We start from the raw sequence: 12,493 nt of genomic DNA, 5'->3' as shown, positions 1-12,493 counted from the left end.
ATGGGTAAGGGGCATTAAGGAAGCTACTCCTGAAATCATAGTTGCACCATATGCTAACTAACTTGGATGTAAATTAAAAAACAAAACAAAAAAAACCCCAAAAACAAAAAACAAAACAAAAAAAAGACTATGCCTTATAGACTGTAATACTTTATAAGTACATGTTAGACCAAATGACTCCTTTTTTGGCCCCTTTATTTCTATTTGACAAAACTATCTTCTCTGCATAGATCAGATTAACCACCGACTGCCTTGAGCCCCTAACCATGATGTCCATTATTTTTTTTAATCTAAAGGAATGTGATTTCCAATTATCAAACTGCAGTTAAACCTCTGATACAAAACTTTTGACTAAGCAGAGTAGTCCCTTTACTTGTGGTCCCCATGGGCAAACTTACAGGTAAGAGACTCCTCCTGGAATTGAAGGGTTGGAGAGTGGATGTTGATCCCAAAACACACACCTGCTCCTTCATCTATGTTGGACTTCTTGATCCCTATGTTCTGGACACTTCATTAGTGAACTGAATTCTGCCTTTACCACCTGACCGGAAAGGTCAGGGGATTCATGGGATTGCAGACCTTATTCTGTACGTCGCGGGCAACAGGAACACTGGTACGTGGACTGTTCCGTGGGAATGAGAAAAGTCTAGAAGATCTGGAAGCAGCCCTCTTCTTAGAGCCCGAGAACTGGGCGGCGGCCTGGATGTTGGTGCGGGCTGCTTTACTGGCTCCTGTCCAGTATCTGGACATGGTCAGGCACCGGCCCCTGCTGCCCCAGCCCTTGAGAGTTGTATACTTTAATAAAGGATGCTACAGTGCATGATGAGTGGTAAGTACTGAGATGTGTACTAAATCTGATTCAAAACAAAATTCAAGACTTCAGACAGAACTCGAAAAAGCGTCCTTTTCAAAAACATCACTAAGTGTGTATCATCGCAAGAGTAATTAATGTGGTCAAAGATTCATGGGCTAAGTTCTCTCCTCTGTTTTCCTCTCTGTGCCTATAATACAATGATGCCAAGCTTCTCAGATATATGCAGGACCAAGGAAGGAAGGACTTGCCCAATCACTGTTGCTGTATTACGGTGACACTGTTTCCAGTTGCAAGATCCACACGGGCTCAATTTTGGCAGGAAGGGGAGGGGGACAAGGGGCCCAAGCCGAATAGCAATTAAATAAAGCTCCACCAGGACCTAATACTGTAAACAGGATCTGAGTATGCAAGTTAGTACGGCTGTGTGAGGAGCTCTGTGGACTATCAGAGAAAAATAAAAATAAAAAAATTATTAAAAAATTATAAAATTATAAAAATATAAATTACAACATTTAAAAAAATTACAGAAAGTTATAAAAAAATAAAACATAATTTAGGGTCTTTGGAAATTATCCTAAGGGCATTCAGGAAATAAAGAAACATTTATTCAAGAATATCTACTAAATTACAATTAAAGCAACAAGTCTGTGGCAGTTGAACTACAACCCTGCCCACCCCCTCGGCTCAGTGAGGCTCGAGGAACAAGGTGACTACCCACTCCAGGTAGAGTCCCCTCCCCACCAGCTCCTAGTCCAAGGCTCTGCGAAAGGGAAGGCAGCGGCACTTCACTCCTCATCCCTCCTCTCGGGTGGAGGCTATAACTGGGCTGCAGGCCAACAGTGCTGGGGTTCTGGTCATTCTTACCCTACTTTGCTTACAGGGGGGAGGTTATATGCTGGGAGAAGCCAGCTCACAAGACTGGAGGTCCCCCCCCCGCAAGTAACCTGTGGAGCTTTCACTCCAAAAGAAGCAGGTCACTATTTGGGTCCCAGCTCTTCCTGAGCAATGGGACATGGAGACTTCGCCCAGAGGGAGAGGCAGGCCACAAAACAGAGAGCTCCATCAAGGGAAAAGAGTTTACTTGGAAGAGGGTGAGGAAGTTCAAGCCTAGGGTACTCTTAAAAACAATGGAATTTTTGTAGTAAGTAATTAAGAGGAGGCTGGAAGCTCCAGCACAGCAACAAATTAAACCACAGGCCAGCTTGTTTATCAGAAATAAACCAGGAAAAGAGGGAGCTAGGAAGAACTCTCCTGGCAAAACAAAAAAAACAAAACAAAAAACCCCTCAAAGACTAGTGTCAAAAAATTATCAGGCTGTGGAGTAATTTACGCCTTTGGGCCCCACTGGAAACAAAAGAGCAATCGGTCAGCAGTTAGTGGAGCCTAACAGCTGGGTGTGATACCAAAAGACACAGCTTCAGAGAGACCAGGGAGAGATATAGTCAATGAGAACCCAGCTAAGACCACCGTCATCTCAGGGGCCTGCACATTCCTCCAGAGAGTAGCGCCACATGGCTCACACCTCCGGGGAAACAGACTTCACTAAAACGGTCTAGGCAAGTCACTAAGCAATAAACAAGAAATGAAGACAACAAAAAGACTTGGGGGGAGGGGTCAGAATAAAGTTGCTATGATACATTATCTAAAATGCCCAGTCTTCAAGAAAAACTATAGGACATGCAAAGGCACAAAAGAATACAATACATACACAAGGGGAAAAAAAGCAGGCAACAGAAGGTATCTGTGAGGGCGACCCAGGTGTCAGATTTATTCAACAAAGACATCAAAGTAGCCAGTATAAATGTGTTCAAAAAACTAAAGGAAACCGTGTTTTAAAAAGTAAAGGAAGGGCACCAGGGTGGCTCAGACGTTAAGTATCTGACTTTGGCTCTGGTCATGATCTCACCGTCTGTGAGCTTGAGCCCTGCCTGCCTCGAGTATGCCCCAGCTCTCTCTCTCTCTCTGCCCTTTACTCGTGCCCTCTATCGGGGGGTGGGGGGGGGGAGTAAAGAAAGGTACAATAACTTCTCATCAAGTAGATAATATCAACAGGTAGAAAGCATAAAAAGAAAAAAATAACCCAATGGAAATCTAGAATTGAAAGTACAATAACTGAAATGAAACTTTCACCCCTGAGGAGGCTCAGCAGTTCATATCAAAGACGAGGAAGAATCAGTGAAGAAAACCAGTCGACAGAAATTATGAAATCTGAAGAACAGAGAGAAGAAAGAATGAAGAAGAATGATCAGGGCCTTAGAGAAATGTGGGACGCCATCAAGTGCAGCAGCTTCCCACAAATGGAGTGCAAGGTGAGGAGAAGAGAAAGCAGCAGGAAAAATATGTGCAGAAATAATGGCTAAAAAAAACTTCCCACATTTGATGAAAAAACATTAATGTACACATCCAAGAAGCTTAAAGAATTCCAAGTAGGATAAACTCCAAGCCATCCACATTGGACACATCACAATGAGATGCCAATGGACAAAGGAGGGAAAATCTTGAAAGCACCAAGAGAAAACTCACTCATCATTTATAAGGGAAACCCAGTAAGATTAAGAGTTGCCTTTTTATAGGAAAGGCTGGAGACAAGAAGACAGTGGGATCACATATCCAATGGTGAATTCAAATGGTAAGTTCATTTGAACATTCACATGAGCATTTGTTACAGATTATTTAAAAAGTGCTGCTTTCCTGGGGCCACCCTGGGTGGCTCAGTCGGTTAAGCATCCGACTCTTGGTTTCGGCTCAAGTCGCGATCTTGCGGTTGGGGAGTTCGAGCCCCACGTTGCACTCTGTGCTGACAGCCCAGAGGCTGGAGCCTGGTTCCGATTCTGTGTCTCCCTCTCTCTCTCTCTCTGCCCCTCCCCCACTCGCACTCTGTCTCTCTCAAAGATAAATAAAAATGTTAAAAAATAAATAAAATAAAAATAAAAAGTGCTGCTTTCCTTAAATATTGCATATTCAGGCATACCCAGGGCTGATTAAAGTAGATTTGTTCTTCTATTCAAAGTGTTGAAAGGAAAAAAAAAAAGCCCAACGAAAAGCATGCTATCTAGTAAAACTATCTTTTATAATAGAAGGTGAAATGAAGACATTCCCAGATAAACAAAAACTGAGCAAATTTGTTGCCAGCAGACCTGTCTTATAAGAAACATGTAAGGAAGTTCTTCAAGGTGAAAGCAATCGACCCCAGTGAATCAAATCCATAGAAAAGGCAAAAAGCACCAGTAAAGGTAATTACATGGTTCTACAAAGACAACCTAAGTGTCTCCTTTTTTCTTTCCACTGATTCTCTTCAAAAGGTTGTGTGAAAGACAGGCACACAGGTACTGCTCAAGTGCACTGGCGGGACACAGCATCAGTGGCACGGGGGAGGGGGTGGCAGCGCAGGTGCAGAGGAGGAAGGAAATGGCCCAGGTACGGACTGAAATCCACAAGAGAAGAGCCAGAAATGGTAAAAAAAAAAAAAAAAAGGAGGTTAAGTAACACACTCTGTCTTGCTGTGTGTTTTCCTTTCTTCTCCCAGCTTCCTGATAAGGACATAAAATTACGTAACGACTATAACACCACATCGCTGGGTTCGTGACGTGCATGGATGTCACGTGCGCACCAACAGCACAAGAAGGGGAAGAGGAGAAGCCCATGCTGCAGGAGGCCTCTGGGTTTCACTGGAATTTAGTCGGGAAGTGAGTCGATTCTGGTAAGTTAGGATGTACCTGCTACGCCCTAGACCGACCACTAATAGCTCCAAAAATATACTGAGGAAAATCATTAAAGCGATTAAAATACTGAACCGGAAAGCATTCATTTGCTCAAAAAGAAAATTACAAAGGAGAAATTAAAAAAAGAGAAAATAGGTAAAATGGTACAATTCTGTGAATATGGTAAAAACTGCTGAACTGCACATTTCACGTGGGTGATTTATGTGGTATGTGAATTCTATCTAAATAAAGCTGTCACTAACAACAACAAAAAGCAATAAAGCCGAGAGGTGGCCTCAGTTACGTGACTTGCTTGAGAAGCGCTCATCCCAAACAGGAGAAGGGTGGCCTATCTCAAAGGCTTTCAGAGCACAGGCTGTTAGGACCTAAAGGGACTGGACGGTTTCAGTATCTCATTCACCCATAAAATATCAGAAAGCTCTCTTCCTCAGTGTCAAAACTTTTCAGGGTGTCTGCTGCCCCATCACTGCAGGGAAAAGGTCCTGGTGAGCAGGCACATCCCTTTCTGCACCCCGGAGCCCCCATCGCTGCTGGGCGGGCCGGAGAAGCCGAGGGCCCTGACCCACAGGTGCCTCACTGACAGACTGTTTAGTAACACTGACCAGTTCACAACTGTGGGAAAGACATACAAACATCATTAGTTAGAGGAACTTGAGGGTCACATGGCAGACCAAAGGTCAAGTGGCAACCGAGTTAGTTAGGTGACCCCTGAACGGCCAAGCGACGTGGAGAAGGAGCAGCTCAGGATCTAACAGCCGCCCAGCGGAGAGCCCAGGAGACCCAGCTGCAGTCCACGCTTGACCTTTGGCATCCACGGGCACCACCTTTATAATAAATTTCACTTTTCCTCATGACCTAGTTGGAACTGTTTTTTTAACATTTTTTAATTTTTGAGAAAGAGAGCGCGCGTGCGCATGTGCTCGAGTGGGGGAGAGGCAGAGAGAGAAGACAGGGAGACACAGAATCCGAAACAGGCTCCAGGTTCTGAGCCGGCAGCACAGAGCCCGACATGGGGCTCGAACTCACGAACTGTGAGATCATGAGCTGAGCCACCCGGGGCCCCAGCTGGAACTGTTTCTAACTTCTTGCAGTTAAAAGAGCCCTATCATATGTAGCTTTAAACTGTTTTACACTGTCCCCACAAAGAGGAACAACAGCTGTTCACCATCTTCAGCGAGCTTTCCTAAATTTGACAAGTAACTAAGTTTTCCTTGAGGCTAAATAGCTTTGGAGCCTTTAACCTTATAAATTAGGGCCCAGTCTCTTCTTCTGTATGTTTAGAGAATCTAACAGTCCTTATGTACGAAGTCCAGTCAGCCCAAAACTGAACACAAATACTTTACTGCCCTCTTGCCACAGAGCCAGAAACTGTACCAGGAGCCTGGGACAGAGGGACAGGCAAGGCAGGCACAGGGTTCGAGCAACCCTCTCCAGCTGTCACCAGAGCCGCCACATCCCTCTTATCACAGTGACTGGGACCTTGGGGACAACTTCAGATAGCTGGCTGGGAAGAGGGCGTCACCCCCCTCCTCCCAGTGGGACGTACCTGATAGAAATCTGTTTTCTCTGCAATGACTTTCAATATTCCTGGAGCAACGGGAGGGACGGTCACCATCTGCAGCTTGCCGAAAAACGGGTTGTGTCCAGAGCTTTTATAGCGTTTCATCTTGTCTTCGATGACCAGGGCGAGGGACTGGGAGTGGTTGATCACCTCCAGCAGAGTGGAGATGGCTACGTTCTGGAGGAAGCAGTCAGACACACAGCAGCAAACGGTCATGAGGGATCTCAGCCACGACGGGAAAGTGCAGTCGCCGCCTCCTGGGAGGAAGCCAGTCAGAGAGGATGGAGATAAAGAAAATCGCGTGAAAATGGTTCACAATTCGCAGATCCTAAGACACCCTGAGGTCCAGAAGTCACACGGCCAGCAGGTGCGATAATCTCTCGTGGGGATGTGCTATCAGTCATCGCTCAGGGCCAGAGGACAAAGGGGACTGGGTCTGCCTTCAAAAGCTTGTCAGATTACCTGAATTTTGAAAACGTGTCAGGGCTCTGGGATGATTCAAAGCGTCTTTTATTTTAAAAGTTTACATCCAGTAAAACTCACATTAAAAATTTCTTTTAAATTTACGTATAGTATATCCACATTTTTTGGTGTAGAGTTCAAAATGTTTTTTCAAGGCTGCTCTCTCGATAGTGGGACTCATGCATTAGCTTTAAGAGAGGCCCAAAATATACTGTGGACTTGAATTCCAAGTGCAGTGCCTCCAAGTACAGTGTCATTTGCAGCTAATGATTTGAGAGACAGACCGCACAGGAAATTTACCGTAATGGCTACAAGAGGGGACAGCTTTGTCCTGTGTTCCTGTGTTCCCTTCAATTTGATCCCTTCTTTCTTGTTTTCCATGTTCCTCTCTTTTTCTTAAAGTGTTCAATGCCTGCTAAGGACTGAATTGTGTCTGCCCCAAATTCAGATGTTGAAGCCCCAACCCCTAATGTGCTGGTATTCAGAGGTGGGGCCTTCGTGACGGGATTAGTGCCCTTATAAGACACATTAGAGAGATCCACCCCCGCCCACATCCCCAGGATGTGAGCATCCTGCAAAAAGGTGGCCGTTTATAACCGAGGGGAGAGCCCTCCTCAGGAACGGACTATGCCAGCATCCTGGTCTCCAACTTCCAGCCTCCAGAACTCTGAGAAAGAAATTTCTGTGGTTTAAGCCACTTGATCTATGGGATTTTGTTATGGCGGCCTGAGCTTCTAAGAAGCTGCCTGTTATGGGCTGAACTGTGTAACCCCTCACCCCCCAACTCTCCCAAATTCTTATGTTGCAGTCATAAGGTCCTTTAGGACCTCAGAATGTGACCTTATTTAGAAACAGGGTTGATGCAGATGTAATTAGTTAAAACAAGGTCACATTAGAATGGGCCCCTGATCCACCACAACTGGTGTCCTTATAAGAAGGAAATCTGAATGCAGGACACATACACGCACATGGAGGAACGCCATGCAGACTGGAATTATAACGCCACGGTCCCAGGAACTACCGGAAGCTAAGGGGGAGGGCTGGAACACATCCCTACCCAGAGCCTTCAAACGGAGAAGGGCTCTGCCAACAGGCTGATCTCAGACTTCTGCCTCCAGGGCCGGAGACAATACCTTTCTGTTTTTTTAAGCCACTCAGTTGGGAGGACTTTGTCACGGCAACCTTAGCAAACTAACACAAATCTTTAACAACAGGCCTCATGAAACAGCCTACTTCTTGATTATCATTAAGCACCTTTTATGTTCCAGATCCTTTAATGGGCTGCACGGGGCACCTAAAGGTCAAAACTACAGCCCCAGCCTCACCAATCTGCCATCAGTAAGACACGAGTCAAATGCACACACAGCTTATGACAAAATAAGGAGGAGACGAGTGTGGGGAAGAGTCCCCTCCCGGCAGACGCGGTTTCAGCCTGTCTGCAAACATCAGCTAGGTGTCGGGACTCCTCGGGGTGGCTCCGTGGGGCAGGGTGCTCACCGGGGAGCCGGAAGAGCGTTTCACAAAGGCGCTCTGTCTCTTCCGCGGACAGGTACACAGGGAAGGTAGCGCAGTCCAGCAGCAGGTGGCATGCGGCAGCGAAGGCCTCCCGGCAGGCCTCCCGTGAACTCCCCAGGTCCACGACCCCCTGCTCCACGGCCCAGTCCCCCTCCTTCTTCCGGCCAGGGCTCCGGGGCACAGGCGACGGTGACTCTGTACTTTTTGTCTTAAATGGAGACCCTCGAGCCATGAAGAGGTCAGAAAGCATCTGCTTAAACTGGGGCACGCTGATGGGCTTGGCATCCCAGGAGTTCTTCCCGCCGGGGTCGCTGACCGCCGTGCCTGGTGGCCCGCCCTCATCCCTGCGGCCTGCGGGCTCTTCGCACTTGGTTTCTTCTCCAGACGCCGTCGGCTGCACCCCAAAGATGTTCTTGTGGGCAAAGGTGGCAATCAGCTCCTGGATGCACAGAAACGTCCTCTGCATGCTCCCACCCTTCTTCCAAACGTCATCCTTGTCGGGAGACACGCTGGGGACCCGCAGGTGCTCCGACAGCTCCGGGGACGAGGCGCTGAGCCCGATCCCGCTGTCTTCAGATTTAAGGGGAGGAAACGAAGCTTCTTCATCACCCGGAATCACCGCCTTTGTGTCTATAATTACTTCACTGTTTTCACCTTTTACTGGACTCTGCAAAAAATGGAGATTTGTAACTGTACACCATCTCACGGGGCCAAGGGATTCAAGGATCAGCCGAATCCAGCAAACCAAAGCTTGCACCTCCTATTTTCCAAAATCATAATTCTCTACCCCAAGACAACTCCCGTGCAAAAGTGTCTAATAAAATGAAGAAGGCCCATCAGGGGGATGGAGATGGTGCACAAGCCCAGAGAGAGGCCACTGTGTCTCCAGCTCTTTGCGCAGGCTGGCATTGAGCCCACTTTGTACATTCATTTAGGCCTTTGAGGTTCAAACACCTTTTGCAAAAACAGTTTCTGATCTATTTAAATTTCAAACGTGAATGAGGACATTGGAGTGGGGGTAAAATAAAGGCATGAAGAAATAAAACGAGAGCAGAGAACTAGAATGAAGGGTTTGCCCCTGTATATATAGCACCTTATCCATCCACCTACGTGTGTGTGTGTGTGTGTCTACACTTTGTGGCTTTTTCTTTTTTTTTTTTTTTTAATTTTTTTTCAACGTTTATTTATTTTTGGGACAGAGAGAGACAGAGCATGAACGGGCGAGGGGCAGAGAGAGAGGGAGACACAGAATCGGAAACAGGCTCCAGGCTCTGAGCCATCAGCCCAGAGCCCGACGCGGGGCTCGAACTCACGGACCGCGAGATCGTGACCTGGCTGAAGTCGGACGCTTAACCGACTGCGCCACCCAGGCGCCCCACTTTGTGGCTTTTTCAAAGGGATGCCACTGCAACCTTTGATCACCAGCCTCTCTTCTTACACTGTTAACTTACATAATATTACATTAAATTTAAAACACTTCACCATTTACGCCACTGTGCTCTCTAGGGAAGAATGAAACAGTACGCACTTCTAAAAACACGGTTAATTATGTTTATAGACAAACGCTTAAACTTTGTACCTTAAATCATTTATAGGATTTTTTTCCGATTAGCTATAACAGCTAGAAAAAGAAAAGGGCTCACTATGGAAAGGAAATGTCTGTGAGTGAGTCTGCACCCGAGGGGCAGGCCCAGCGTCTCCGGGAGTGCCTGGCTACCAGCCTGTCCACTCTCCTGCCCTTGGCTACACTGAATGGGTGTCAAGGCCAGAATTTTCAAATCATTTTTTTTTTTTTTTTGAGCGAGCGAGAGAGAGAGCGCGCGAGCGAGCATGTGGGGGAGAGGAGCAGAGGGAGAGGGAGAATCCCAAGTAGGCACCATGCTCAGTGTGGAGCCCGACATGGGGCTCGGGGCTCGATCCCATGACCCTGGGATCATGAACGGAGCTGAAATCAAGAGTCAGACACTCAAGGGACTATGCCATGCAGGCAGGCACCCCGGAATTTTCAAATCTTGAAGCGAAGTGGAAAATAAAAAAAAAAATCGAACTGCGTGGGGAACTGTGACAGTCTTCTGGGGACCCGGTCTGGCAGCGCCCACATCAAGTCAGAAGGGGCAAGCGTACCTCTCTCCCAGTTTTTTTTTTTTTTTTTTCAAAAATTTTTTTTTTCAACGGTTTTATTTTTGGGACAGAGAGAAACAGAGCATGAACGGGGGAGGGGCAGAGAGAGAGGGAGACACAGCATCGGAAACAGGCTCCAGGCTCCGAGCCATCAGCCCAGAGTCTGACGCGGGGCTCGAACTCACGGACTGCGAGATCGTGACCTGGCTGAAGTCGGACGCTTAACCGACTGCGCCACCCAGGCGCCCCTCTCTCCCAGTTTAAAAAGAAATGGGTTTCATTACAATCCATTTCAAGGCATTGATCCTTCAGAGAAACCCGCAGCCACGAACAAACTGCACTAGGATGCAGCGCGGCAACAGTGAAACCCAGAAACCGCCTAAATAACCCCAACGGGGCAAGACTGGAAGACGCTGTAAAGCCCACAGCTAGACTGTTGTGGAGACTTCTGGCTTCCAGAACCGTGAGACAATAACTTCCTCTCACATAAGTCACTCGGTCCTTGGTACTTTGTTATTGCAGACCAGGTAAACTAGTATCTCACTTAGGTGGTGGTGGTGTCGTTTTTTAATGTTTATTATTTATTTTTGAGGAAAAGAGAAAGAGCACGAGCAGAGGAGAGGCAGAGAGAGAGAGGGAGACACAATCTGAAGCAGGCACAGGGCAGTCAGCACAGAGCCCGACACAGGGCCCGAACCCACAAACCGCGAGATCATGACCTGAGCCAAAGTCGAACGCTTAACCGGCTGAGCCACCCAGCGCCCCTCACTTACGCATTTAGAGAGATACCACCAACACACAAAAACATACACATGACGAGATCTGGAAGGTGAGTGGAAGCTAACCGAGAGCTGTAGGAGAAAGGGGGGGGTGGGTAGGCAAAATGAAGGCGTGATCAGCTTCCACGCTAAAAGCTTTGGAAAGTGTCTGAGGATTTTAGAAGCATAACTTAGATATTACCACTACATCCTCTGACCTTACTCCTCCCCTAACCGACCCTAATTCCTTCCTGCTCCCAGGAGGGCATAAGCCTCACCTGGAGAAGCACGTCAGCTCCTCGAGGCACGTACCGTGCTTCCACTCGTGGGCTCCATGTCCAGGTAGGAAGGTGGCATCTGGACCTTGCTCAGCACTTTGAAACATGTCTTCAAGGCATGCGTGAGCTCAGGTAAGCTTAGAGTCTCCATTTCCTCGGCCAGAGGCTGCACCAGGCAGCCCAGCACCTGCGGGAGGTACTGGGTTTGTACCTCAGAGTAAAGTTCCTGTGGAAAAAAGACCCGGGTTTAATGGGCTTTCAAGTTTTGATCAGAAAAAAGCAAATGCACCTCAAAATGGCACCTTAGAAAAGTCCATTTTTTAAGAGCATAAGTTTCATGTTCGTTCCCAAATCAGAAAACAAAGTATTTTCTTTTTGATCTAGACAAATCAATGGACATTCTTCCTCTTTTTTTCAACTGTCTTTACCTTTTCTAGTAGAAAACTGTTGCCACATTTGTTTCTATATTAAGTAAATTAGCTTCCTTTGAGAAAATTAGTCAACTGCACAATTTTACCTAGAGTTACATTTACTCTCACTACTAAACAACATAGTGTAGAATGATGCCCAGGTCATCTCTGGTTTACATAACTTTGCCTCGGGGCGCTTATAAGTGGCTTAAAGTTATAACCTCTTTTAAATAAGACATAAAAGCCATAAGAGATTAAGTTCAGCTACATTCCCTGCGCCAAAACAAACATTAAAAGTGTCGTGCATTGGGGGCGCCTGGGTGGCTCGGTCAGTTAACTTCAGCTCAGGTCATGATCTCGCGGTTTGTGGGTTCGAGCCCCGCGTTGGGCTCTGTGCTGACAGCTTGGAGCCTGGAGCCTGCTTCAGATTCTGTGTCTCTCTCTCTGTCACTCCTCCATTCATGCTCTGTCTCTGTCTCTGTCTCTCAAAAATAAACATTAAAGGGGCACCTGGCTGGCTCCGTTGGTTGAGCGTCCGACTTCAGCTCAGGTCATGGTCTTGCAGTTCGTGAGTTCAAGCCCTGCGTCGGGCTCTGTGCTAACAAACAGCTCAGAACCTGGAGCCTGCTTCAGATTCTGTATCTCTCTCTCCCCCTCCCCTGCTCATGGTCTGCCTCTCTGTCTCTCAAAAACAAATAAATGTTAAAAAAAAATAATAATAAATAAATAAATAAATAAATAAATAAATAAACATAAAAAAAAGTGTTGTGTGTTTACGTAAAACCACTTTTCAGTATGGCAAGGTTTATTAGGCCAGTGACACTAATGAAAAGCGTAAATATCAGCCAAGCA

The 12,493-nt window shown here is 46.7% G+C and overlaps 1 protein-coding gene across 3 annotated transcripts in view; it reads right to left on the bottom strand.

The window, feature by feature from the left end:
- Positions 1–12,493, bottom strand: part of DOP1B (DOP1 leucine zipper like protein B) — a 97,291-nt gene that overhangs the window by 41,271 nt on the left and 43,527 nt on the right. For all 3 annotated transcript variants that reach the window (XR_015240439.1, XM_086675941.1, XM_086675942.1), the window contains exons 12-14: positions 11,266–11,457; positions 8,057–8,741; positions 6,083–6,354 (exon numbers count right to left, since the gene is read on the bottom strand). Coding sequence is in view for 2 of the 3 variants with exons in the window: in XM_086675941.1 (XP_086532067.1) it covers positions 6,083–6,354; positions 8,057–8,741; positions 11,266–11,457 (1,149 nt within the window). In the remaining variant the exon portion in view is untranslated. The remainder of the gene's footprint in view (positions 1–6,082; positions 6,355–8,056; positions 8,742–11,265; positions 11,458–12,493) is intronic.

The sequence above is a fragment of the Puma concolor genome, chromosome C2 (genome assembly GCF_028749965.1).
Source record: "Puma concolor isolate L17-30 chromosome C2, mPumCon1.1.hap2, whole genome shotgun sequence".
Lineage (NCBI taxonomy): Eukaryota > Metazoa > Chordata > Mammalia > Carnivora > Felidae > Puma > Puma concolor.
Note: the sequence above shows the minus strand (reverse complement) of the source record. Positions and strands in the feature narration are given on the sequence as shown.